At 43.6% G+C, this 21754-nt stretch overlaps 2 protein-coding genes and 1 long non-coding RNA gene across 3 annotated transcripts in view; 2 read left to right on the top strand and 1 right to left on the bottom strand.

Annotated features, from left to right (window-relative positions):
- The window catches only part of ADAMTS5 (ADAM metallopeptidase with thrombospondin type 1 motif 5), a 198310-nt gene that overhangs the window by 64268 nt on the left and 112288 nt on the right, over positions 1 to 21754 (top strand). The window lies entirely within an intron of this gene.
- Positions 1875 to 12369, bottom strand: LOC139801170 (uncharacterized). The gene is made up of 3 exons (XR_011728089.1): positions 12233 to 12369; positions 11419 to 11876; positions 1875 to 2401 (listed from the first exon to the last, which is right to left on the bottom strand). It is a non-coding gene; the product is annotated as an uncharacterized lncRNA (long non-coding RNA).
- On the top strand, positions 11873 to 19978 carry ADAMTS1 (ADAM metallopeptidase with thrombospondin type 1 motif 1). Its single transcript, XM_071755098.1, has 9 exons — positions 11873 to 12530; positions 12882 to 13228; positions 13668 to 13800; positions 14241 to 14408; positions 15395 to 15681; positions 15938 to 16124; positions 16229 to 16404; positions 17294 to 17469; positions 17820 to 19978. The coding sequence occupies exons 1-9, from the start codon at positions 12014 to 12016 to the stop codon at positions 18559 to 18561; spliced, it is 2733 nt and encodes a 910-aa protein (XP_071611199.1). The 5' UTR covers positions 11873 to 12013; the 3' UTR covers positions 18562 to 19978.

Genomic DNA, 21754 nt, shown 5'->3' on the forward strand with positions numbered 1-21754 from the left:
GGCATCAGACCCAGGCCTCTTTCACAAGAGGAAGAGGGTCATTGCCAGTGGGTAGGGGTATATGACACCTGTCTTCCAGTTAGCCCCAGCTTATGATCAGAAACTACAGCTACGTTTGTGCAGGCAATGAAATTATTTATTCTGCTAAAAGAAATTATTCCATGTGGAACTAATTTGTTTTTTTCTGTTGGCAATATTTTAAATACATATTTAAATATGTTTTTAATTAATACTTCTAATTATCTAAATAAACAGTAGGTGGAACTCAACAATAAAAGAGTGTAAACACAGAGAAAAGCTTTCCCCATGCCAACTTTACCTGTTCCCTCTCTTTTATAATCTCCCTAGAAGACTTAAGACATTTCAAAACCTGTGATGTTTTTCCTTGATCAACCTTAATCATATGCCCAAGCCTCTACTTTTGCTTTAAGCTTCACTTTTAACTTTAAAGTATGCATTTGGCAATTTGACCCATTCAGACAAATATGCTGTGACTTCCCCATATGGAAATAAGACTGAACAAAAGGGCTTCATGAATATCCTACCACACTACTTGCTTTTAGTTCTTTATCACCCAAAACAGTGATGCAAAAAAGACTTGGCAACATAGTGCAGGCAGCACATTACAGGGGTCCCAAGCATCTCTTGCACATACATGTTCTGATGCTTAGCTTATACTCATTGGAAATCAAAGAGCCTTTGCATAAGGGATTGCATATTGAAATGAAGAGGAGAAATTTAACATTGCTAAATGGGAGTTACAGGAGAAAGTTTTGCTGTCTTTTTGGTGTTTGATCTTAAGCGAGGATTATGTTTTTCCAGAAGCCCTGCAGGTAACAAGAGTGAAAGTACAAATCCAGATACTGATTTACTAGTTTGTGCTTATTTCTTACCATGCTCTCTTATAGCGTCTATGGCATAAACTGACAGAGACGATGGACGGGTGTTTTGTTTTAAAAACTTCATTTCTCATATAAACCGTTGCACATGCTTACTCTTGATATCATTTGTAAACAGAGTATTTTAGCCAACTTTTTATTAAGTTTTCAATCCTGTGAACACTCGAGGGGTTAGCAAGATGCTAGAAGTTAAGCCTAACCATAAATATTTCCCAGATTGGGGCCTACGTGTCTGCTCCAGTTCTCCTTGTTAACATTATGTGACCGAGCTACGTGTTGCATTGCTGCAACAAGGGTTGCTCATGTGGGCAAAGTGTATTAATAGTCTTAATATGGAGTTGTGCAAGCACGGTTATATGCCAGAGGAGTGGCTCACATGAGCTGCTCCAGATCCGCTGGGGAGATAGCAAGCATGACTCTGCACTGAACTATGAAAGCGATTTAAAAAAAAAACTTCCAAAAACTGGAAGGAGCAGCACAGGGAGGCCTCTGTGTTCACTGCTCCTGATGATGATGATGGCCACAGGCCTGATGCTGGCTCCTGAGAGCAGAGTGCCACAGGTGCCTGGCCAGGAGGAGGGGAGGGGGCAGATGGAGGCCTCCTCTCCTCACCTGCCCTCCTCAGAGGGAAAGTCAGCAAGGGACAGCCAAAAATGGGATACCAAATGGTTTGATCTATTTTGTCAAACAAAATTAATGAATTCCTGGACGGGGTGCCTGGTAATAGATTTTTGATACGGCCTGGGAGAATCTTACGTTCTGAATGGGAAGAAGAGGAAAACTGGATGGTATTATTTCCCATGACAGTGGCGACTGCCACTGCAGTGACCTTTCTGCCTGCTCCTGCTGCCCCCTCCCTGGTGCCACCCCGAGGTAGCGGCGGAGTTGTCAGAGGGAAGAAGCAACGGGGAAGGGGCAGCTGGTGAGGGCTGTAAAGGCAGGCAAAAAAATGAGTAAAAATCCCAAAAAACAAAAAAGTGAAAACAACAAGATTTCATTCGTATTACATGTACAGTGTGCGGGCCCCCCGCGTCTGCCAGGGTCCGCAGGGTCCCTGTGGGGAGCGGCTGGGGCTGCCCCGTTCCGGCCCCATCCGGTTCCAGCCAGATCCAACCAAGCCCTGCAGGGCAGGGCTGAGCCCCACAGGCACCATGGCGGTGCCTCAGGGGAGGGCTCTGTAAGGGAGGGCAAAGCACTGCCCGGCCCTGAGGGGAAAAGGGTGAGAAACAGCCCTGAGAGCACCAAGGGGAGAGGGGCAGGAGATGCTCAAGGTGCCAGAGCAGGGATCCATCCCCTGCAGCCTTTGGGAAGGACCCAAGCTGGAGCTCGGAAGGACTGCAGCCCATGGAGAAGCCCCATGCTGGAGCAGGGAAAGTATCGGAGGAGGAAGGAGAAACAGAGAAGAGCTGTTACGGACTTACCCCAAGTCTCCATTCCCTGTCCTTCTGTGTCACTTTGTGGGAAGAGATAGAGGTGTTGGGAATGAAGAAGTGACATTAAGCCTGAGGACAAAAAAAAATTAAAAACAATGAGGGGCGCCTCTAGGTTTTGTCTGTTTCTCAACATACACCTCTATTTTAAATGGCAAAAATTTAATTTTTCCCAAGCCAAGCCTGTTTTGCCCGCGACAGTAAAAGAAACCTGATCTGCCTGCCTTTATCTCAACCCACAAGCTTTTATATCTTATTTTCTTCCCCGTGTTCTGTTGAGGAAGGAAGAATGAGGGAGCAGCTGGGTGGGCATCTGGCAGCCAGTCAAGGTCAACCCGCCACAATACCCTCTAGGTTTTATCCTAAGCTTACTGTTACAACCTTGCATCTTACCCCTTTCATTGATAAAAGGAGCTTCCCAATGTGTTGGACAAAATCTGTAATGAAGCCTTGCCTCCATCTCAGCTGAGCCTGTGACTCGGACAGCACGTCAGCACTGACATATAGATACATCCAGAACTGAAGGAGGCCTTTTAGGTGTTTGTGCTATCACAAGACACCTAAACAAGTCTTACTGACCTACATGCCTTTATTCCTGAGAGCAATCAAGGATTTCTCATTTGCTTTTTCCCTAACATCAAAGTGCAAAGAAGCAATCTAAAGTTCCAGGCTAATACTGGAAAGCATGGGGAACTGGGAGTAGAAAAAAAAAAGATGTAGCCATCCCATGTCCGGTTCAAAATACAGATTAAACTGTCAAAAAGGAAGAAGAGATCAGCAACAGCATGAGCCCTGTCCTGAACAAGTTCTGTAGAGCTAGCAGCTGTCTGTGAATTGCAATTATGTAACAAGGGTATTTTGTCTTATTGCTAATAAATTGCTGAATCTCTTTGCAAGTCAGTTTTCTACCTGTTAAATAACAATACCATTTTCTAGACAGAAAGATAATGCTTAGATGGAGGTAATTAATGAGGGCTTCTGAAAGCCAAGAAGTTTTTATAAAGTGGAGTAGACCCAGCTACTGGATTCAGTAATTGATTTTGCCATATCTACAGTTTTTGTTGGATTTGAGCTTAGGCAGTTTGTGCCTTGGTCTCAAAAGAAGTTTGTAGCACAGCTAAGGAGAAAATATTAAAGAAAGACACATAGAATGTTTTTAAAACCATATAATCTCTTGGAGCATTTCTGAAATATTTCCTTAGGTCTCAGGATAGATTGATGAATGCCTGGATTTAAAGCATCTAAATAAAGATCCTGATGCAAATCCCCAAATTTGCTCTTAAGTGAAGCAGCCTTTTAAGGTTCTCTCTCTTGGGGTATGTATTGCTGAAATCTTTACTCACTTACATGTTATTTTCATCAGTTCTGAACAAAAGCAGGCAAGAGTATTTCATGCTTGGCTGGCTAGCACTTTCTCAATTTTGTAATACAGGTCCAGCCTGACAGCAAGATAGAAGTTAACAGACCATCTCCATTACATGTGCTTGCAGGTAGCACATAGATTAGTAAAAACACTGGGTCTAGCAACTCTTTGGGCCTTAAAAAAAGTTGTGCTGACATATCGAGACCTCTCTTTTTACAAGAGGAAACCTCAGAGCTGTTGAGGTTCATTATTCAATTGCTGGATGCAGAAATGTGGAACCGTTGCTCAATTCTATACCCTTTTCCCCAAAAAATTTCACTCTGCTTTTTGACTAATAAAGGCATTTCCCCATTTGCTTCTCAAACAGCTACTGTTGCATGTTGGCTCAAAGCCTCAGACTTCAGACAAAGAACCCCAGAGTAAGCTGAGGGGTCTATGTTTTTTTCCTTTCGTGATGCAAGTCTCATGGAAGTCAGTGGCTGCTCAACCAACATAGGCTCTTTCTGAAAATCAAAACAGGATTTAAGATGGCAACTGTTACCTAGTGTGCAAGAACAGGTACTCAAATACATGTTAAAAAGGTCAAGACTGTTCATAACAGACACCTCTGTGCCAACCCTGACAAGAAAGAGTAAGCACCATCTGGTCACACAGAGTCTACAGAGATGCTGGGTTTAGTGGTCCAGATGTCAGACTGCAGACACATAAAAACATTGTCTTTTTCCCAAAAGGAAAAAGAAGCAAGGTCAGTACCTCAATAAATTCAAGCCCTGTGTTCTCAACATACTGAGGTGGCCCACATATTTGAAAAAACTTAACTTATTCTTCTTTTTCACTCTTCCGGAAGGTGGTGAAGGGTTTCTGGCCTGCCATAAGTGTGATCCAAGATACTTCAATTTTAAAATCCAAGATATCTAACTTTTATAAAAGATACCCATTATCCCTGGGACTGGTGTCTGGGGAATTCTCTTTCATTATAGTAAGCACAGGAAAATATTTGGTAAAGAAAGGCAAGACCCATGTCAAATGAACAAGAAAAGGGGAAAAACTGCAATCAAAAGCTTTGAGCACTACCTTGAGTTTTATGATTAGTGCAATATCTCTATCATAGGTGGTGGAGAACCTGAAAATAGAAGTCTGTACTTTAAACTGTGGTTATAGGTTATCTCAAGCAGTGTGTTGGACTGTAACAAAGAGCAGACACTACGCTGACCCCACACACATGAATTTATAACCAAAGTTAGAAAGAGTCTAACTTTTTTTGCTAGGTGTCATGGTTATTCAAGAGGGAAAAAAGCTGTGCCAAGCAAAAGGAAAGTTTTCACATGAATGTTACAAAGGCCATTTATCCAGCAGTGGCCACCTTCAGACAAACACAGGAAAGGTGAGGTGTTTTGGACAGGAAGGAAAAGAGGGAACCCTCTCAGAGTAGGGAAATAATCTGAGATCCAGAGGAGGCCCAGGAACTGTAGCTCAAGAGAGCCAGCTCCATCCGAACAAACCAAGGGGGAAATTTATCCAGCTTTTAGCAAAGCATGGATTAGATGAGTCTGCACATGTCTATTGATTGTTTGGAGAGCAGAGAGTAGTTAATCACTTTTCTTAATGTTTTTTTGCCTTTTTTAAAATGCACTTGCTGCCAACACTTGATTATCCAGCATAATGGGGAGGAAGGGTGGGGCAAGAGCAGACGAAACAAAAATACGGATAAGGTAAAGCATGTAAATTAGGTGATTAAAGTTACACAGGGAGAATATGCAGATGAAAACAAAGGTTAATAAAACGGATGCTCATATTAGTACATCCTTATGCACATTAAGTTCAGTACAATATGATGTCTAAGTGGCAGCTTAGGTCTGGAAGCAGTATTGCATAAAGCCAATAGACCCAGCAGGACAGTAACACCAGCTCAGAAAGTTTCTTGCCCTTCCCTCGCCAGCCAGCCTCAGGTGCCTATTTCCACCACTTGCTATGACACATCACACCTTCTGCAAAGCCAGCACCAGTGTTTGCATGGTAGTGCTAGAGCAAGGGCAAAGGAATTGGACAGCTTCAAATTTAATACTACCGAAAATATTTGTTGTTTATGTTCAAATTTCTTGATAATTTTTATTGACAGTATCAGCATTATATATGCTCTGGTCACAAAGAATGACCAGAATATGTCCAGGAAGACCAGGAGAGCAATAAGCAAAGCACTAGCAAGCAAGATGGAAATATCTCTGGAATCAGCACAGCAAATCCTTATGTCTGCTAAGGGATGGTAATTATCTCCTACATCACACAGATGTCTTGAAGGCAAGAAAATTTTAATAGGTACAGTTTCATTATGAGGACTTTGGTGGAAACTGTAACACTTCTTGCAGTGCTTTTGAAATCCACTGTCCAAAGTACATGGAGAAAGTGTGGTATCTGTTGAAATCACAGTGTGATAAAAATATCAAAATGTCATGGAGCTCAGGGTATGCATGAATGTGCTCCTTGCCAGTTGCTGAGGGACTTTGAAGCCAACATTAGTTATATTTAACTTCTGAAACACTTCTGCAGACATACTATAATGCAACATTATGTTTTGCCTGATTCTTTTTATTTGATCCCTTCTTTCCAGGGAGATTTTTTTTGTATATTTGACACTGGCAGTTGTTTTCACCATGAAAATTCGGATTTAGGTCAGCTGTTCACAAGCAAATTAGATTGTGACACAAATTCTTCAGTAGGAATTCTTCTACCACCAGAAAGTGAGACACTTCAGACATCAACAATCTTTTAAACCACTTGCTTGTGGATTTATGTGTGATACAGTTATGTCTGAATTCACATTCTTATGCAGACATCCCTCTTCAGACTTGCAGTGCTATAATAACAGACTTTTGCTATAGTATGTGGCTGATAATAGCTGGAGGGAGAGGTTAACGTAAAAATAAGGCCATTCCTTAGGTGTTGATTTAGCCAGAAAAACAGTGTTGAATATACGCACAGCTTCGCTTCCACTACTTTTGGAAGAATCACTTAAAATGCTCTAGCTCACAGAACCTAACAAGCACATCAAACAACAAACAGCCAGGAGGTGCTAAACAGCCCCTGATGTCTCAGATCAGATAGGGATGCTACAGTAGAAAGTAATATACTTAAGTTATGAACTTAATACACTTTAGTTATGAGGTCAAGACCAAAGGTTGACTCTCCTCACAGACCTGGTTCATCTTGGGCACATCAGCCCCTGCAGAACGTGCATTGGTTCCTCCTCTGGGTGCACACAGCAACAGAAAGGCACTCCACATCAGTCCCACCACAGCTCACACTGCCACCTTCATCACTGGATCTGAGATGCTATTACTGTCAGGAGAAGACTGTGACTCATGGCTATAACATAAGGAGGGCACTGAGAGCCACAGGTGAGTGTTTAGGGCTGCCTGATAAACAGTAAGGAAACAGCAAGGCCCATGGCTGGAGTCCCTGTGTTCTGTAATTGGCTCTTGCCCTCCCTGTTCTTCATTTCCCTCTACTCCTGCCCAATGATAAAATGGTGGAAAATATTTAATAGAGGCCAAGGCACAATACCTTTTTCATCACAAGAAAAATTCAGCTGAAATATAGCTCAACAGATGATAACACTGTTGTTATGAGATGTGCAAGGTTACCTGGATTACATATGATCCTCCCTGTGCCAAATAAAAGGTTTCTTTAAGAGAGAAATTCTGTCATCAATTATAATGCCTGTAATTGCATTGAAATAAGTGGTATTACGCTAGTCAGTGCAAAATATCTACAGGAAATTTCTTTGTGATTTTAATAAGGACCAGCACCAAATAAATGGATTCTTATTTCTACAGATGTTATTGAGTTTAAACTAAATCAAGGTTCCTGGCTGCCCTTATGATTCTAAATTGAACTAACCTAAGTCCTGAGCCCCGAAGTCTGGTGCATTATACATGCTGAAAAATAAAATGTTTGATTTTATGATTAGCTAGAGGTAGACCAAGTTCCCACTGAATCCAATTTTTATAAAACTAATGGAAAGCAGAAAAAATTGGTGATGCTTCATTTTGAGTGCATCTAGGCCTATATAGGCTATTTAGGAATAAAATATGGGGCTTCCTAAAATTTCTGCATCTACTTTTTTTCATAAACTTTGATAATTATACCATATGCAGGCAGAAATTATAGGAAAACAGATAATTCTCCTCAAAAAAAAAAAAATAGAGAAGAAAATAAAAGGAATGGGAAGGGGAGGGGAGGGAAGGGAAAGGTTATATTTCTCATGAAAATTATGATGGCCATAATGAAGCCATTATGATGGCTTTTTCCCATTACTTTCAAGTATCAAAATGCTTAGTCAAAACTGGATTTTTTCTTTTAACCTTGTTATCCTGCTTAACAAAAAAAACTATTAATGACAATAAAATCCATAATAAATTTAAAAAATAAGAAGCTAATCATGGATATCACAAAAGACATCATAAAGAAACAGTCCATAAGTAATCTTGTTGAGAACAGGCATTCATCCTGAATCCCAAAGCTAAACCAGTCATGCCACTCAACAATTAAGAAGAGTTCTCAGGTAGAAGCATTGATTATTGGCAAACATTTCAGTAGTCACTGGCAGCAATGGGGGGGGAAAAAAAAAAAAGAGTTCTGCAAGAACAGGTAAATTTCTGACAAAAAAAAAATGGCCTAAAGTTATGATGGAAGTACTCTTTTGAGTATGTTTTTAACAGCATCAGATGGTTATTCCCCTATTCAGCGGGCCGAATGTGCCATCTGCTGTTTTAATTCTAAATTATAAGTTTTTAAAAGAGGCAATCGTTCCGCAGCATTTACACAAATTGGCTGAAAAGTCTAGGGTTTCGTTTGTTGTTTTGTTTTGTTTTTTAACTTTGGAAACAGCAGTCTATATAAACACTGGCAAAGCAATTAAAATTTCACTACTGTTAGTACCACTGAGATACTGATAAAAAACTTCGATTTAATCCATAAAAAAACTGTGCTTGCACCGTAGACTACGATACGACGATCTACTGGCTCCACCTGGTGGCTTTTTCTGTGATACAGGTTTTTTTTTTGTATATTTCCTGAATTTTTTAAATTTGTTTTGGTTTGTTTGGGTTTTTTCTTTTCCCAAGAACTAGTAATTTATTTAAAAGAGAAGGTTTATGCCGTTTCTAGGTTTTTACTCCCCAAAGTGAAATCCTACAAACGTTCAGGTCGTTTAGATTTCGAAATCCTGATTGGAGTTGCTACAGCGCAGACACGATGTAGATTGCAAATCATGTTCACGTGTGTAGTCTCAAGTAATCCATCTAAACTGCCTGGGATTGTTCACGAAAAGAGATTTAAGCACTTGCAAGACCATACGGGTGGTGTGTGGCAACATCACACATTTGTTAGGCAGCAAACCTCTTGTAAATGTTCCTTCATACTGCAGTGCAGAGCCCTTCTGTGCCTGTGTTCACAGCAGCACATCCAGCTACGAGGCAGGGAGGGAAGGCAATTGCCGAGTACTTTACTAAAACACCTTCTTGGATATTATATAAAGACGAGGAAAAATTTTGCCTTAATCGTGGAATTGTTGACAACAGTACCAAAGTGTAAGCCAAGCCTTTCCACCAGACCACAATTTGAGATCTGGGGGGATGAACCGCGACACACACTTCGAGGAAACTTTTTTTTATAGGCGAGTGCCACCTGGTGGAAGATCGAGAAGGCTTTTCGCAGCAAAAAACCCTGTTTTAAGGTGGTCAGGACCTTTTAAAATCTGAGATTTTACATCAAAAAATAGCAGCAGAATATTACCACAGAGGTGCAGACTGGTCGTGTCTTGGTGGACACCGAAGTGGCCTAGCTGTAGCTCCTGCTTATCTATGCATCATACCGGTTACCCTGACAGACTGGGAAAATTTTGTATTGTTAATTAGTATCTTCACAAATGTAGCTCTTTTGAATTAATATCCATTTAAAAACAAACTATAGAAATGCGTTCTTTTCAATTACGTTTCATATGCAATATTTGTAGGCTTTTAAACTTATAATTCCTAAAAAATCAAAATACATACAACTAGGTAGGTATCACGTACAACACAAAATAAACAGTGCAGTGAGTGCACTGCTCTTTTGTTGCAAATTTTCTGTCCTAGGAAAAGCATAACAGAGCTGGATACACATTTGCAGAGCTCAAAGGTAAGGGGAGAGACTGGAACAAAGCTCAGACTCAAGCAAAAAATTAGGCCTCTGTTATAACTGAGTGGGTATTTCCGCTCCTAATGCATTAATGGGTGGCAGCCACAGCCTGTGAAAGCCAAGACTCTGCTTTAAAAGTCCAGCATTTCCTGCTGTATACCAAGAGAAATCCTTTATTTTGAGGCCCATTTTTAATTTGCTCATCCCTATGTGGCACAGCAGCACTTTTGTGGAATAACTAACTGGAAAATTGTGTTCATTTTTCCATATATTTTTGGTAAAAAAAAAAGTGCATTTCTAAACTTCAATGACTTAGAGAACACCATGTGAAATACATGCATTCTTAGAACTTAGAAGGAAGTCAGACCATGCAACTGACAGAGAAGCATGGGTCTGAGTTATTCTGACATGGTTTAAATTGGTTTACATTTTGTGGGATTACAAATGGGACACTACATTTGGATTCAAGACTGGATATGTTAAATTTTAGAAATGTTTGCTCTGTCACAAGGATGATGAATTTTGCTACAGCTTGTTTTCAGCCTGGGTTTTACACCTGTGTAAAGCACAGCAAGTGGCACCAAGGCATCTGTATAATTTGGAAGCCCAGGAGCTGTCACCCACAGGTGCACTGCCTCTGTTTCCACCCCCACATTTGCTCACCACTCCTTTGCCCTCATCCTCCAAAAAAGGCCTCAACAAGGAGAAAGCAGCATTACTTGGGCTGCGCACATCACACGCAAGTTGCATATAAAGAATTAAGTGGATTAGCCGTACTACTATGGTTGGTCAGGGCTTCAAAGGAAAATATTGGCTGGACCTACGTAAATGTCTCTGTTTAAGTGATTTAAAAGAAACCGTTTCCCAGAAGTACAGGTGCACGGCTGACTGTAGCTATTAGGGCTGTGAAAGGGCATGAATTAAAAACAAAACAAAATTAAAAATTAAAAAAAAAAAAAAAAAAAAAAAAAAAAAAAGCCTCGAACGCGCGACCAGGGATCTTCCGACTTCCCGCCGCCCCAGGAGCTCTGGACTGTCCACCTGCCGCTCCCCAGTCCCTGGCGGTGACCCAAGCGCCGGGGACTGGTGGGGTGGGGACCGAGGGCGGCCCGGGGCCCGCTCTGCCGGGCGCCAGCGCGGAGCGAATCGGAGTGCAGGGTGACGGCGGGGGGCGGCGGGGCACCCCCTTACTTCAGCGCCCCGCACAGCCCCGCCATCGGGCGGGCCCCGGGGAGGGGGAGCCGCGGGAGCGGTGGAAAGGGACGCTGGGCGGCAGGGCGCAACCCGCCCCCCGCCCGGCAGCCAAGGGCCGACCCCGGGCTCTGCCGCGCCCCGTCCTGTCCCGCCCCGTCGGGGGCGGTTGGGGGGGAGGGGGGAAGGAGAAAGGGGGAGGAGGGGGCCGCCCGCGGCCGCGTTACGCACGCAGTGAGCTCAGCGGCCGGCGGCCGAGGGGCGGCGCGGCGGGGGGCGGCGGGCCGCGCCGGGGGTGGGGGCGGCCCGGGCAAACCCCATAAAGGGCGGCATCGGCCGGCTTGACTGCCGCACTCACCCCGCACGGCGGAGGCGCCCGGAGCGCAGCGAAGGGGTCCCGGCGGGTCCGGCGCGGAGGGTTGGAGGTGGCGGCGGCGGCGGCGGCGTTCGCTCTGTTTTCTGCTCCGCTCCTGCAAGGACTCAGTTCCCTCTCGCCCTGTGGGGCCGTGGAAGTGCAGGCGGTACCGTCCCGGGGCAGCCGGAGGGGCGAGCGGGGACTCGCCGGAGCTTCCTCCCCGACTGCTGCTGCTGGGGAGAACTGAAGAGGCGGCGAGAAGAACACGGGCAGCGAGAGAAGGAGGAGAGACAGGCAGAGAGACGGGAACGGGGGCTCCGCTCGCAGACCCTCACTCTTCACCGCCGCGCCTCGGCCATGGGGAAGCCGACGCCGCCTCAGCAGTGACCGCGGGACCCGGCGCCCGCCCGGCTCTTCCCGCCCCTCCACCAGCAGAGAGACACTTAAGAGCTCCCCAAAACCTGAAAGCAAAAAAATCAAAAGCTTATATAGATCTATAGATAAGCAAATAAAAAAAATAATAACAATTATAAACAGGGCTCTGTCAAGCCAGCGGCCTCAGCAGCAAGCCTCCCCTGCCCCGAGCTCGGCGGCCGTGATGAGGACCGGGGGGCGCCTGCCGGTGCCGGCGCTGGTGCCGGTGCTGGCGGTGGTGCTGGGGCTGTGCAGCGCCGAGCGGCAGGCGACGGTGGTGCCGCGAAGCCTGGGCGCTGCCGGCGGCCGGGAGCGCTTCCGCCTGGAGGCCTTCGGGGAGCAGCTGACGCTGGAGCTGGAGCCCGACAGCAGCTTCCTGGCCCCGGACTTCACCCTGCAGTACCTGGGCGGGCCGCCGCCGCCTCCGGAGGACGACCTCTCCCGGTGCTTTTACTCCGGCACCGTCAACCGGGACCCCAGCTCCGCCGCCGCGCTCAGCCTCTGCGCGGGGATGCGCGGCGCCTTCTCCCTACGGGGCCGCCAGTACCTCATCCAGCCGGCCCCCGGCACCGCGCACCTCCGAGGCCCCCACCTCCTTCGTCTGAGCGGGACTCGCCGGGCCGCCCCTGCCGCCCGCTGCGCCGTGGCCGAGACGGGGCGGGAGGCGGAGGCTGCAGGGCCGGAGTCCGCCGCTCACGCAGGTACCGTCGGGGCGCCGCGCCGCCCTCCGCGGTGATGGAGAGGGGGAGGGAGAGATCAGCCTCGCCCTGCGCCCCCGCCCCGATTGGGGGGGTGGAACTGACGATGGGCCCCCGGCCGGTGCTTTTCTCTCATTCCCACCTCGAGGGGCGGCGGGAGGTGCCGGGTATTCAGGGGGGAGGAGTGTTCAGTCGAGGCTTCCGAAGTTTGAGGGCGGGAGTTGTGCGTGAGGCACATCTCTTGTCTGCAAATCTTGGGAATCGGTGGGTTTGGTGTTCTTACGATGGTCTCATGCAGCAGTGTTTACTTGTTCAATTCACCTGCATTTTCTCCCCCTCTCTTTTTTAATGCAGAAGCGAGAAGCAGAAGGAAGAAGAGGTTCGTGTCCAGCCCCCGCTACGTGGAGACAATGCTGGTAGCGGACCAGTCCATGGCTGAGTTCCATGGCAGTGGGCTGAAGCACTATCTCCTGACGCTGCTCTCTGTGGCTGCCAAGCTGTACAAGCACCCCAGCATCCGCAACTCCATCAGCCTCGTGGTAGTGAAAATCATGGTGATTTATGAGGAGCGGAAGGGACCCGATATCTCATCCAATGCAGCCTTGACTTTGAGAAACTTCTGCAGCTGGCAGAGGCAGCATAACCCACCCAGTGACCGGCATGCGGAGCACTACGACACGGCAATCCTCTTCACCAGGCAGGTGAGAGACACAGAGGTCAGGTCTATCCCCATGCCCATCATCCATACATCCAGAGGCCCCCTCTTGCTAGGATGCTTCTGTAAAGGTGTTCAGAAGCAGTCTTGTGTCATCACAGCTTCAGCATAGTAGGCTAAAAATAAAATCAGCTGGGTTTTATTTAGTTGTTTGTTTCTCTGTGCCATCTCAGGTGAGACTCACAGTATGTGCAACGCATTTCTGCCTCATATATTTTTAGTAGATTCAGTATGGAAATTATGCACTTTATTTCTACGTGTTACCCTTGTGTATGTTCCAAAGACAGATTTTTGCCATCATATCCATTGAAGTGTTGAATATTTATGCTCTTTCCATAAGTAAAGGCAAACTGCCAGGGCTGGTTGTTTCTTGCCAAGGTTAAGTCTCTGATCTGATTAATAATGAAACTGCCTTTTTTTTACAGGACCTCTGCGGTGCCAAGACATGTGATACTCTTGGGATGGCTGATGTGGGAACAGTTTGTGATCTGAACCGCAGTTGCTCTATCATAGAAGACGATGGTTTACAGGCTGCCTTTACAACAGCCCATGAACTAGGTACTTATAAACTTTGAAAGGCAGTTTCACGTGACTACTTGAAGCCAGCTGGATGCTGTAAGGCAAAGAAAGAGCCTCCTAGCCTGCACCATGGGCTTGCCCTGTACGGCACAGAGCACCATGCACTCCCCAGCGTAGCTGGGAGGAAGTCAAGCTTTGCCACCTACCAGGGTTGAACAGAAAGCAAATCCTATCTATACAGCATTGTCTTCAAGAGCTGTGTATTTGACCTATTGCAGAAAAAAAAAAGGATGTGAGAAGCCTGTGAAGGGAGTCAAGATACAGTGCTATCTGCTAGAAGTTTGGCAGTATTCCGGTCAGGTTATTATTTAAAGACCAGAGTATGAGCAGTTCTAGAGTAAGGTTTGAAATGGAGTTGGTAATACATAGGACAGACCTCCTAAAATCTCAGTCTTGCTTCTTTTTTTTTCCCCTTCAAGGCCACGTGTTTAACATGCCTCATGATGATGCAAAGCAATGTGCTGGTATTAATGGAATAAGCCGGGATTTCCACATGATGGCATCAATGCTTTCCAATCTGGATCGCAGCCAGCCCTGGTCTCCATGTAGTGCCTACATGATTACAACATTTTTGGATAACGGTCATGGTAAGATTATTAAGCTTTCCATTCATGTGGCATTTAAGCTCTTGTGCTTTACTCCTTTTCTTTTTCTCCTTTTTCTCCTTTTTCTCCTTTTTCTCCTTTTTCTCCTTTTTTTTCTCCTTTTTTTTCTCCTTTTTTTTCTCCTTTTTTTTCTCCTTTTTTTCTCCTTTTTTTTTCTCCTTTTTCTCCTTTTTCTCCTTTTTCTCCTTTTTCTCCTTTTTTTCCTTTTTTTCCTTTTTTTCCTTTTTTCCTTTTTTCCTTTTTTCCTTTTTTCCTTTTTTCCTTTTTTCCTTTTTTCCTTTTTTCCTTTTTCCCTTTTTCCCTTTTTCCCTTTTTTCCCTTTTTTCCCTTTTTTCCTTTTTTTCCCTTTTTTCCTTTTTTTCCCTTTTTTCCCTTTTTTCCCTTTTTTCCCTTTTTTCCCTTTTTTCCCTTTTTTCCCTTTTTTCCCTTTTTTCCCTTTTTTCCCTTTTTTCCCTTTTTTCCCTTTTTTCCCTTTTTTCCCTTTTTTCCCTTTTTTCCTTTTTTTCCTTTTTTTCCTTTTTTTCCTTTTTTTCCTTTTTTCCTTTTTTCCTTTTTTACTTTTTTACTTTTTTACTTTTTTACTTTTTTACTTTTTTACTTTTTTACTTTTTTACTTTTTTACTTTTTTTACTTTTTTTACTTTTTTTACTTTTTCTTCTCTTACTTCTTCTCTTTTTTTCTCTTTCTTCTTTTCCTCTTTGTTTATTTTTCTTGTTCTTTTTTCTTTTCTTTTCTCTTTTCTTTAATCTTTCTCAGCAGAGTGCTTCCTGCTTCAGCATAGAGTTAACCTTTTACATACTGCAAATGAGTTTAGAAGAACCATAGTTTTACAAAAAGGGTGGCACAAATTGTCTTATAGACTTACGTTACAAAGCAAATGCAGTTCCAGAGATGGAAATACAGTTTTCCCTTTTGAAGCTGAGCTTACTGACTTTTTTTTTTTTTTTTTTTTTTTTCTTCCTTTTTAGGTGAGTGCTTGTTGGACAAGCCCCACAAACCCATCCAGCTTCCTTCTGACTTGCCTGGCACATTGTATGATGCCAACAGACAGTGCCAATTTACATTTGGAGATGAGTCCAAGCACTGCCCCGATGCAGCCAGTACGTGTACAACACTGTGGTGTACTGGCACTTCTGGAGGGCTGCTTGTGTGCCAAACCAAACACTTCCCTTGGGCAGACGGCACCAGTTGTGGGGAAGGGAAGTGGTGCATGAATGGCAAGTGTGTGAATAAAACTGAGAAGAAGCATTATGATGTAAGTATTAAAAAAGAAATCAGAAAATACCCTGGGTTGCAAACTAGCACAGATAATGCTTCAGTGGGAGTAATCAGTTAAAAGGGCTTGAATAAATGAGGGCAGTTAGCTAACAAAACAAACTTAGATTTTATTTTCTTTTTTTTTTTTTTTTTTACAAGTGGCTTAGATAGAAATGAGCATGATTGTGGTATAGGTGGCTTGGGTTTATTTTACTGTATTAACTTCTTTGTTCTGCTTTCTCTTGTTGTTCCAGACACCAGTGCATGGGAGCTGGGGGTCATGGGGGTCCTGGGGAGAGTGCTCCCGGACCTGTGGTGGTGGAGTGCAGTACTCCTTCAGGGAGTGTGACAACCCTGTCCCAAGGAATGGGGGGAAATACTGTGAAGGGAAGAGGGTGCAATACAGATCATGTAACATCGAGGACTGTCCAGACAATGACGGTAATCTTTTCCCCATTTTTGAAGCAGAGGAAGGTTATCCTGTGAAGGAAGAGTATGTTCAGAAGGTGATCTAACATCCACCCCTCTTTCCTCTCTGCCTGTAGGCAAAACCTTTAGGGAGGAACAATGTGAAAAGCACAATGAGTTTTCCAAGTCTCCCTTTGGAAGTGGACCTGCAGTGGAGTGGACACCCAAGTTTGCTGGTGTCTCTCCAAAGGACAGATGCAAGTTGGTCTGCCGAGCAAAAGGGACAGGATACTTCTTTGTTTTACAGCCAAAGGTATTTCAAAACCATACCTTTTCGATTTAATAGTGAACAGGATTTGTATTTAACTCTTCATGTGAAGTTAGGAGTCAAGGAGTGCAGAAATCTGAAATTATGTCTTCCTAATATTCAAACTAATTTTTTCCTTCTCTTCCTACATGTACAGCCTGAGCAGTTGCAAGCATGCTTTAAATATTCTGGCACAGTTCTTCCAGTTACTTCATATGTACTGCCTCTTCTATCCACTCCACCCTTGTTTCCTTTCCTTCCACTGCCCTGATTACTCTGAGATATGTTTGAAGAACTGTGGAGGCTCTTTGCCAAAACTTTGGTGCTTTCTCAGAGTGGTTACTAATACACTGACAGCTTAAAATAAGCAACAGGAAAAATGTTCATCTTGCATAGCTACTTGAACTCACTGTCATAAGAAACTGAGAGCCAATAACTACCAGAGTGATGACACAAACATATTTTGTAGATCAGTAGTCCTAGAAATAAAGGATGTTTTGAATACCATAAAAATCAATTTTTGTCCTGTACTCCAAGGACATGACTACCTTCTAGTTACTTTAAAAAAAAATGTTCTTTCTTTATGTGGAATCATTAAAACATTTCTGTGGGTTTGTAGTTTTTTGGGGGGGTAGGGAGATTTTAATAAAAATTGAAATTGGTTGGTTTTCTCCTGTCACCACGGCACCATTTTTGCAGGTGAGATGTAGTAACACTGTTGACATCCAACTATTTTTGGGCTCGTTTGGTTTTTAGTTTCAAAAGCCTTGAAGACACAGGTGCTGCAGGTCTCCCACCCATCCATATTTTGCATTTTGTGTGTGTCTGTATTTTGCAATTTCAAAGCAATGTATATCCTCTAATCAGATGCCTTACTTCTTGTTTTCTTGCAAAGGTTGTGGATGGCACCCCATGTAGCCCTGATTCCACCTCTGTCTGTGTCCAAGGACAGTGTGTAAAGGCTGGCTGCGACCGTATGATAGGATCCAATAAGAAGTTTGACAAATGCGGCATATGCGGTGGCAATGGATCCACTTGCAAGAAAGTGTCTGGCACTCTTGTTAGAACAAAGTAAGTATTTGCTCCTATTACTTTGTTCTGGTGAACATTTCGTGGGTGTAAGCTTAGGGTTTCCAAGCTGGTGAGACCTTGCCACAGTTTGTTGTTGGAACTGAGATTAGGTCTGCTGGAGCCATCTGACTGAAGATAAGTGACAGAAAGCACAGTGAAAGAAAGCCACCTCTGTTGTAGCAATAAACTGGGATGTGACAATGCAAATCCCTTAATCCATTAATTTGATTAGGTCTGTGGCTCGTGAGCTTAACTCCTCTGCTTCAAATGAATCTCAGCCTTGTGTTGGGCAGCTTTTTCCCTTTCAGTGGGAAGAGCAGAGGAATCAGTCTCTCTTTTGTCTTGGGCAGACCTGGCTACCACGACGTCGTCACCATTCCAGCCGGGGCAACGAACATTGAGGTGAAGCAGCGAAACCACCGGGGTGCGAGACACGACGGCAGCTTCCTCGCCATCAAAGCTGCAGATGGCACCTACGTCCTCAATGGCGATTACACTCTGTCCACCCTGGAGCAGGACATCACCTACAAGGGCAGCGTGCTGAGGTACAGCGGCTCCTCCGCTGCCCTGGAGAGGATCCGCAGTTTCAGCCCTCTGAAGGAGCCTCTGACCATCCAGGTCCTCACGGTGGGTGACCTGCCACAGCCCAAGATCAAGTTCACCTATTTTGTCAAGAAGCCCGCGCAGCCCGCCTCAGAGAAGGCGCCCAGTAGAAAGAAAGAGTCCTTCAATGCCATAAGGGAGATCATCTCCTCTGAGTGGGTCATCGAGGAGTGGGGCGAGTGCTCCAAGTCGTGTGGCTCAGGCTGGCAGAGGCGGGCGGTGGAGTGCCGGGACCCCCAGGGGCGTCCGGCCAGCGACTGCGCCCAGGAGCTGAAGCCCAGTGACATCCGTCCCTGCGCCGATGTCCCCTGCCCGCAGTGGCAGCTGGGGGACTGGTCACCCTGCTCTAAGACGTGCGGGAAAGGTTTCAAGAAGAGATTGTTGAAGTGTATTTCTTACGATGGCAGCGTGCTGCCGCAAGAAAGCTGTGAGCCCTCCAAGAAACCGAAACACCTGATAGACTTCTGCAACGTTACAGACTGCAGTTAAATAGTATAAGTTGGGAAAGCTACGTTTGTTTTTTTTTTTTAACCATTATTTTATTTTTTACCTTCAGAACAATGCACTGAAAAAAAAAAAAAAAAAAAAAAAGAGGGCTAGAGGCAGCGCGTGTGTTATTGCATACAAAATTCATGGTGAGGATCCATTGAGGTGGGACAGTGCAAATAGCTTTAGTTGGAATTGCATCCTGAAAATACCCTGCCAGTTGAAAATATGATGGGATAGCAGACCCATGACACTCAACTTCAGCAAGTAAGACCCAAGGGCATTATAATTGCCTTTTTTTTAAAGTCTGTTACGAATTATACAGAACACAAGCAGTGCCCAAAAACATGTTTAAGCAAACATTTGGGAGGTTGGTTATCTCTCCCTTCTTTTGGATTTATATTGTGGTACTGATCAAGTCCCCATGTGTAGGAATGGAAGAAAAAGGAAAGGGGAGAGCAAAAGATAGCTTAAAATAATAGGTCAGGGCTTACCTACCTCACAAAGGGCAAAAAACAGGATTAGGAAAGGAGCTTTAACTATATCATTTATGGCTGCTATTGTTTCAGAGAATAGTTTTATATGAAAATAAAGCCATATTCTCTACCGGTAAAGAGTCAGAAATACAAGAACAGTCAGTCAACTCCACTAATAACAAGAATGTCCAGGTTTTCTTAAGTATCTTTATGTCATCCCAATGTGCCTGTCCATTTTTCCTGTCCACTCTCATGTTGTCATGGTGACAAGTAATTCAGAGGCTAGAAAAAGAGGAAATCTTTTATAGAATAGGTACCATCTCTGAGTAGTTTCTCTTTTTGCCTTCTGTATACCTTCCACTGGCTTTTCTGATTTGAGCTTGGTCCTACCATCCTGTCAAACAGACCAATGGCATTTGTGAGCATTTGAGTCAACCTTTCACATTCAAATCTTTTACCTTACCCTAGCCAATGGAAACTATATGCACTTGGGTTTAAAATAAGAAAAACATAAGATATCCCACAATGAATGGGAACCTCTTCTTCGTGGCCTCTGATGGGTTTGTTGTGCTCAAATCACTGATAAGGCGAGAAGACAAAGCTGAAGGATAGCAGGTCCATCCACAGCAATACGCCAGCATTCGCACAATTAAAGTTTGTGCCAGTCCATAGACAATGAGAGAATATGGCTTTCCATATGTATATAGTAAAATATATTACTATAGATTTTATATACTTTATAAGTATTTTATATTTCTCTCCCTTCTGGGAAGGGTTATAATTTGTAATAAATGCATATAATGAGCGTATTTATTTTTATACTTCTTGTCTAATGTGATCTTCTAAGTTATCGCTTTTTTAAAAGGACATATAACAAGGATAGAGTATTTATACAGTATAATATGTTACTAGAGGTAATAAATGAACCCTATAAATTTTGGAAATGGAGCGTCTTTATTTCACTGGAGTAAAACTGGCCCATTGAGCAGAAAGAGCTTGGAATCTAAGGCAAGAGCCAACAAGAAAAAAAAAAAGCTAAACCACATTTTTCAAAATGACTGGTAGCTTAGGCTACTAATTGCCTGTGCTAGTGAAGGAGATTGGAAAACTCTACCCATAATGTCATATACCACAGTAAAAGGGGTAATTTTGTATTTCGTTACTTAACCACTAACAGGGTGCTCAGCACTGTTTTTTCATCTTTTTTAAAAAATGGAGTGCAACTAGACTGATGCTACTGGTTTTAATAACTGCTTACAGAGGGCATATTGCTGTCAGAGGCATTTATAAACCAATAAAATATGTACAAAACCAGCAGTTTTACCTGCTCCACTTAACCTTGCCCCCCTGGGAAAGAAGCATTCAAAATTTGAAACCATTAACTAGAAGTCAGAGGTTTCCCTCACGAATTTCTGGAGGGCCTCCTGATCATGCTTTTCTAATTAGAAGTACTGTATGAATGAGCTGTTCTAACGCTGTTGGTAACACGTTTTATATTTTTAAAATACAAACTAAGAAACTGATTTTTGCTCCCTCGTTTCTGATCTCATGACCACTGCAGTCAAGGGAAAATCTTCTGTTGAACTGAGTAGGATTTTTGCCATGGAATTTGAGACATCAGTCATTTATGAATACTTTTGGCTTTGTGTCCTGTAAAAATCTATTAAAACTTCCTTTGCCAATGTTTGGACTCTGTCTTGCAGAAATAGTTCCCACTTTATTCCACGAATAAAATCCTGGCCCCTCTAAAGAACATAGAAAAATTCTCATCACGTCACACTTCATTGAGCATTACTTTGACATGCAAAAATTCTTGGGAACATTTTATTTATTATTTAGGAAGGAGCGAATCTCTTTGTTTATAAATACTTTAAAGTATTAATACAAGAGATAACTTTATTTGCATATATACATGTATATTTTACTACAGCAGGTTACAATCAGGAATATATACATTTTCAAAAGAAAAAAAAAGCATTTTTATTTCCATTTACTGCTGTTGTTCTTGCATACTTTGTATCCTAACACATAGCTGTTGGTTGGTGTTGCCTGAGACACTCTCCGTTTAAGAGCCCAAGGAGCTACAGTCTCAAAACTTCAAGATCCTGCCAAATCTACAGAATGGGTGAGGTCCCATGACTTCTAGGTGGTGCTGACTGCTCAAATTTGCTTTCACCAACCTAAAAGAAACATTCAAGGCAAGGGTAGGAAAGCCCTTACAGAGGAACCACTTTCTTCCAGACCTAGCCATGTAAGTTATAGCAAGCCTAAGGTGCTGACATTCTCTCACTTCTTGCAGTAGTCCTTAAGGAGGCTCGAGAGAGAAAAATGGTGTTTCACAGGCACCGCCTTCATGCTGAAGGATCAAATGCAGCATATTTCCCTTTTCTTAACAAAAGGTGCTGAAGTGTTCTGCATTTCCATGTTCTGCATTTCCAAAATGCTTTGGCTCCACTCGTGTTACCCAGGTTAGATCAGTCAGCCCCATGGTTAAGCAGAGCTAAGTGAGGAGTCCTAGTGGGCAAGAGAAATCAAACACATTCAGTGTTTTACCATTTTACCATTTTACAAATGGCCGTAATAGCGCTTTTTTTTTTTTTTTTTTTTTTTTTTCCACACTCCTGCAAAAAACTGTGTAATAAAATGAGTGGTGGTGAACTAATAAAAAAATTTACGATGTAATGGCAGACTGTTTGCTAGGGTGGCATTCATTTCTTCAG

The sequence above is a fragment of the Heliangelus exortis genome, chromosome 1 (genome assembly GCF_036169615.1).
Source record: "Heliangelus exortis chromosome 1, bHelExo1.hap1, whole genome shotgun sequence".
NCBI classification, from domain to species: domain Eukaryota; kingdom Metazoa; phylum Chordata; class Aves; order Apodiformes; family Trochilidae; genus Heliangelus; species Heliangelus exortis.

Excerpts from the sequence above, each read along its gene's own strand:
- ADAMTS1 (XM_071755098.1), top strand. The coding sequence starts at position 12,014 with ATGAGGACCGGGGGGCGCCTGCCGGTGCCGGCGCTGGTGCCGGTGCTG. Across the intron at positions 13,801-14,240 it reads TACAACAGCCCATGAACTAG|GCCACGTGTTTAACATGCCT; the intron begins GTACTTATAAAC and ends TTCCCCTTCAAG. Across the intron at positions 16,125-16,228 it reads GGACTGTCCAGACAATGACG|GCAAAACCTTTAGGGAGGAA; the intron begins GTAATCTTTTCC and ends CTCTGCCTGTAG.